This window comes from Gobio gobio (assembly GCF_949357685.1).
Source record: "Gobio gobio genome assembly, chromosome: 19".
NCBI classification, from domain to species: Eukaryota; Metazoa; Chordata; class Actinopteri; order Cypriniformes; family Gobionidae; genus Gobio; species Gobio gobio.
This window is the reverse complement of record NC_137112.1, coordinates 13860226-13866311: the sequence shown is the minus strand read 5'-3', so window position 1 is coordinate 13866311 and position 6086 is coordinate 13860226. Positions and strand designations below refer to the sequence as shown.

General features: G+C 37.5%; 1 protein-coding gene across 1 annotated transcript; it reads right to left on the bottom strand.

The window, feature by feature from the left end:
* Window positions 1–3590: 3590 nt before the first annotated feature.
* On the bottom strand, window positions 3591–4871 carry igfbp6a (insulin-like growth factor binding protein 6a; the record flags this gene model as incomplete). Its single annotated transcript, XM_079845330.1, has 4 exons — window positions 3591–3704; window positions 3934–4053; window positions 4163–4197; window positions 4535–4871. The coding sequence occupies 4 exons, from the start codon at window positions 4869–4871 to the stop codon at window positions 3591–3593; spliced, it is 606 nt and encodes a 201-aa protein (XP_079701456.1).
* Between the last annotated feature and the right edge of the window lie 1215 nt (window positions 4872–6086).

Here is a 6086-nt window from a genome sequence, read left to right as displayed (position 1 = left end):
TGATATGGGGTAAAGCTTTCTGCTTTTTACGGATTTCTCCGGGTGGGGGAATTCACCACTCGCAATTCTAAATTTGACCCTGCATGCAATTTCACTGTCTCTGATGTTTCATTCAATAGGGAGTCTTTCACCATATTTCTAAAGCAGTCAAAATGTGATCGAGAGCGTAAAGGTGTTTCCGTGGTCATTGCTCGCACTAACATTTTTTCTGTCCTTTTAATTCCATGGCTCACTTCCTGAAACTACGCCCGCACGCCCAACTCCATGAGCCTCTGTCCGGTATCTTACACAACTCACTCTTTTCGCATTGGGACAGCAATGACAGCAGCATCCTTTACATCGATCCCAACATTAAAAGCAATGGGGAGGTGGTCCTCAATGGCTTACGAACGCTATGTTCGGCCCGAAGTAAAGGACATCTTAAAGGCACAGAGAAAAATGGACTTAAAAAAAAAAAATCCATTTAGTTCAGCATTACTCACCATGTATATGTGCGACATGTCACATTTCATGTGTATTCTTATTAAATGCATTAATGAGATACTCGTGTTTTACCCATGCTTGCAACATGCTTGTCGCAATATAAGGCTCACGCTTGTTACTTATCGCTTATTCACTTTGGCAGCATGCTTGCTGACAAGGTGCTTGACACGCTTGTCGCTATGCGCTCTGCAGCATGCTTGTTGCAAGAATCATGTCCGGCTGGCTCACTTAAGATGCCATGCACAAATTCGCAGCCATTCGTATTCAAGCTCGCTTGGGCGGATTATTTACATTTATCATTTAATTTGGTTGGGGGATGGTTTGTTTTGGGGGAAATGTATCGCTGCGCTCCCTGCTCTGTCCAGACATGGCTGCTTGGATGAGTGGGGAGTTTTGCCAAGTGTTCTGGGTCATTATGATCATCGTTGAGTCTCATGTCTTTTTTTCTCCTCCAGGTGATGTTCATGTTTTTTTTAATTTTTTTTTTTAGGTACCAGTCTGTGAGGTCTTTGTCCAATTATTTGCTAAAACTGTTCGGGGAAATGTATTGCTGCGCTCCCTGCTCTGTCCAGGCATGGCTACTTGGATGAGCGGGGAGTTTTGCCCAGAACAGTTCCATTCTCCCAACCTTAAATTTGCTATCACTATTGCTAATAAAATAATTTTAATGCTAAACGTTCCTTGTTTTCTTTTAATAAATCTTTGACGATAGTGGTGTGACAGAAATAAAAACAATTCTTCCATGTTTTAATTTTAACAGAATAAAGCTCAGTTGTGCAGCACTTTGTTTGACAAAAACATTTGTTTAATTCAATTAAAAGATAAATTAAATTAATGTTTTATGTCTTCACTTGATTACCAGTAAATACACAACACAGCATTTGTGGAAAATATTTTCATAGAAATTAAATAAGAAATATATACAGTATGTATATTAAAATGTTTTTTTTTTAATGAATTCAGTTAATTAAGTAGCTAGTAGCCTACTATTTACTGGTAAATATAACAATATGAAAACATTACAGACAATGGCAGACAGAGACCAATGCATAATATCAATAACACTTCTATAAATAAACAACTTAGTTTCTTTACAGTTATTGATGTAAACATCCCTACTGAAAAAATTTACCTTTGGGTATCGGTACCGAATTTCAGGTATGTGTAATTGTTGCCATCACCTGGACCCTGGGGTAAGAGTCAGTAGAAAAGGGAGTTTGTTACAATCTTTGGACCAATGAAAAACCCTTTTTGTCCCCGGGTGTAGTATTGGGGTATTAAAGTCAGATCTTACATGTGAATTTACTGTATTTGTAAGGTGATTTGCAGTGGAAGCTAACGAATTCCTGAGCGTGCAATAAGGGGGTGCGATAAGGATACTAGAGCGGGAGCAAGAGAGCAAAGTCTTTAATTATTTACAATACAGTCGCTCAAGATTTGCTTGTATCTGTTACCCCAAATAATAAGTTCCAACACCTCACAGTCCCGCCGACTACCGCCCCAGCTATCTTCCATATTCACAGAAGAACTACCGATATGTAACATCTTTGGAGTGACTCCCAGCAGCACAGAACAGGGATGAAAAACGAATTTCGACATGACTGATCAGAAAAAAAGAGATCTGAGTCACAGTCTGAAGGAAGCGTTAATGTTAATGTTCTTTTGTATTGTGTATTAAATAATTTAATGTTCTGAGATACATTGTCTTCAACTTGTTTGATTGAAATAAAGTGTTACAATCCCTTTGAGCAACATTACATTTATATACATTCTGTAAAATAACACACAGTATACTTTGTTTCATATACATATATATTCAATGACAGGTGAAGTGAATAACGCTGATGATCTCTTCATCATGACACCTGCTAGTGGGTGGGATATATTAGGCAGCAAGTGAACATTTTGTCCTCAAAGTTGATGTGTTAGAAGCAGGAAAAATGGGCAAGCGTAAGGATTTGAGCGAGTTTGACAAGGGTCAGATTGTGATGGCTTGACGACTGGGTCAGAGCATCTCCAAAACTGCAGCTCTTGTGGGGTGTTCCTGGTCTGCAGTGGTCAGTATCTATCAAAAGTGGTCCAAGGAAGGAACAGTGGTGAACCGGCGACAGGGTCATGGGTGGCCAAGGCTAATTGATGCACGTGGGGAGCGAAGGCTGGCCCGTGTGGTCAGATCAAATAGACGAGCTACTGTAGAGCACGTGAGCTTCAGAACTGGACCACGGAGCAATGGAAGAAGGTGGCCTGGTCTGATGAATCAGCTTTTCTTTTACATCACATGGATGAACTACTGTATAGTTACGTCAAAAGAAGAGACAGTTAATATATATTAATATATAAGGACTTAATATATATCCAACATAAATATATTAAGTAATTTGAAAAAATACATTTTATATTCACTGTAATTTGTTCTTGCATAGCTCTTATTTAATCTAGACATACAGCTAGACATAAAGGGTGAGTACATGTCATTTTTATATCTTTTCATCAAACATTTAATAAAATTAAAAGGATTGCTAACACTTTATTTTACAGTGTCCTTGATAAACGTTACGTACATTTAAATACATATATACATATAAATTATGCAAATGAAATGCAACCCTAATCCTAACCCTATAGTAAGTACATGTTGTTAATTAATTGACAACACTTTATTTTACAGTGTCATTGTTACATATGTTACATGTAGTTACTATAGTAATAATTATAAATTATGCATAATTACACGCAACTAACTATAAACCAAACCCCAATCCTACCCTAACCTTATAGTAAGAAGTACATGTATAGTTACTTAATATTACTCAGTTCTTAAATGTATAATTACACTATTACAAGGACACCTTAAAATAAAGTGTAACCAAATGGATTCATAAAAGGCTAAATTATTAATCTAAAAGAAAATAAATGTTTTTAGATCAGTAACTGTAACTGTTCTGGCATCAAAATGAATGCCACATAATGCTGCAAACATATTTGTCACAACCAGAGGGAGATGAAGGATTGTAAAGGATTGTGGCCATGGAGTTCTCAGTGTATCTCTTTTACTGCGCTCTCAGTCCTTCCTAAACACATTTAGACGTGAAGTTCTATCACAATTCTCAGACACTGTTACAGGAGATAGTTCCATCATTTCTTTTACGGGATGAAATCTTTGATCCTTTCTCGTCCACGCACCAGCATTGGCCTCTTTGCATTCCCCTTGATGAGCGACACTGTTTCAAGAAGAACACATACACTATTATTGTTTATAGAGAACGGATTACACTGTTACAAAAGCACACAGTCAAACGGATTCAGTTGTCATTGGAACAGTTTTAAGTAACAATTCAGATTGGACAAATGTTACATTTAACATTTAAGTGATTCATCTGCTTAAACAATCCTGACATCACTGTCATCTTCCTTCATAAAAAGCTTTGATTTTGCATAATATCGACACACCTGTTTCCTCCTGAAGGACCCTTGTTTGTCACAGTTGGGGATGTAGATGTCCTGAATTGAATGAATGATTGTGAGCTCAATACTTTGGAGGACTGTGTTTAACAGTTTGCGACAAGGACCCTATATAATCAAACAACAACGATTAATGCAAACGTTTTTATTTATGACCGAAAGGCATATTAATATTCATGCAGAACATCATTTACAGAGCCATTAGCAGAAATGTTACCTTTTCATTGTTCTCAGTGGTTGATGGTTGATAGTCTGAAACATAATACTTGCAGTTTTAATATGATTACGGAATGGCTTTTTTGTTGTTGTCTAAAATGCCTAGATAAAGGCATACCCAAAGTAAACAGCAAGAACACCTTTTATTGTATTCCTACCATTATAGGAAAAGAAGCCCTGCTCAAATGAGCATTTTACATTAAGTTTGCTGGTTTCTCTTCCTTCTTAAACACATGCAAAACATAAAGGTCTTTTAGTAATGTCTGGTGGATTATAAATTCTTGTTACACATTTTCTTTCTATATAGTATCTTCATGCTCAATGTTTAGGTTTAGTGTGTTTAGGTTCCATTTAAGAAAAGATGCCATCTTACCTGTAGGTGGAGGGACGTCAGTGATGGTACTTTTGATGTTTTTGCAGACCCCTCGTCCCTGAAGCAGTGCCTGAAGGGGGCTTTGCTCCCCAAGAGGAGGGATACACCGAAGACCCTGAGCACACGGTAGGGTGTACACCCCACAGGGTTCATTTAACGTCAACATGGATGCCATCTCCTCCCCGGATAAACGTTCAGATCTGTGGCCCTTGAGGTCACCCGAGGGCCCATTACACAGTGAGCAGATCTTCCTCAAGCCTAATACAAGGGAGCTGGAGCCAAATAAGCTGAGTTGAATGGTAACCAAAAGGGTTAGCAAATAAGAAAACGAAACCATCTTTGTCCAATTCAGATCAAGAGCTTGTTTTCAGTGAATGGTCTTCTCTCTTCCAGGTCTCTCCTGTTTTTGATGTTCCTCTTTGACATTCAATGGAAGTAGTAGTGTGGATGAACAGGAGACATCAGGTATCTAAAGACTAAGTAATTAGATCAAAATTGCCCAGAAATGCAACATGGGCTGCTTTTAAAGAGCTGAGATGCTCAGGGGTGGGAGGCAGAAAGAGAGATGCTGGGCGTTAAATAAGAGGTGGAGTTACTGTATAACTCCATCCCTCCCTATTTCTGCCACAGCTACATTTCAAATGATGTACAAATTCATGACTTATGTGAACATTTTATGAATTTCCACTGATGCACATAAAGAATGGTAGGTAGAACTCCTTGGAGCCAACCCCAAATCTTCCCAAAGCATTTGGCATATAGAGATGAAACATTGTTGCCCTTGTTACCAATGTCACTTTTTAACGCACAGGGAATCCCTTTAGCACCATTTTTTGAGGCACATGGTACTCCATTGATTTCAGTTGTTTGCCCAATGTGTCAGATCAAGACGCATTTAATTCTTTGCATTTGTAAAAGTAGACATGATTTTATGAATATTTATAGGCTACTTTTATATTTTGGAGAAACAATCTCCACTCCTACCCTTCTCAACAATATAAAACACGAAACAGTACAGTCACAGGTATTTATTGCAAAAACAGTATAAAAGTATTAACTCATGTGGCATTCCAAGTCTTCTGAAGTCATACGATATCTTTATGTGAAGAACAGAGTTGATCTTAATGTTTTAATCACTGAAATGATGATCCCGCCACTCTGTTAACGCACACACTCAGTCATATTTCATTTAAAAGATACACCCGACTCTTTAGCATGACGCAATGAGTCATGAGACATTTTACAATCATAGCTGACATAACGTTTCTTTGTGTGCATGATCTTCGGCGAATGGAGACGCTGATCACATTTGGGGATTTTCTTCACACAAATCAATTGTTTGGCCTAGGAACACTTGGAATATTTGTACTTTCTGAATAAAGTGTGCCTCCAGTCGTATCTATATATTATATATATTATATTATATCATATCATATATCATATGTATATTTTATATCAACACACAAATGGGTAGGTTTAGGAATGTGGTTGGGTTACGTATTCAAATGTGTCTAAATAGCGTAAAATAAAAAATAAAACAAATGTAAATAAA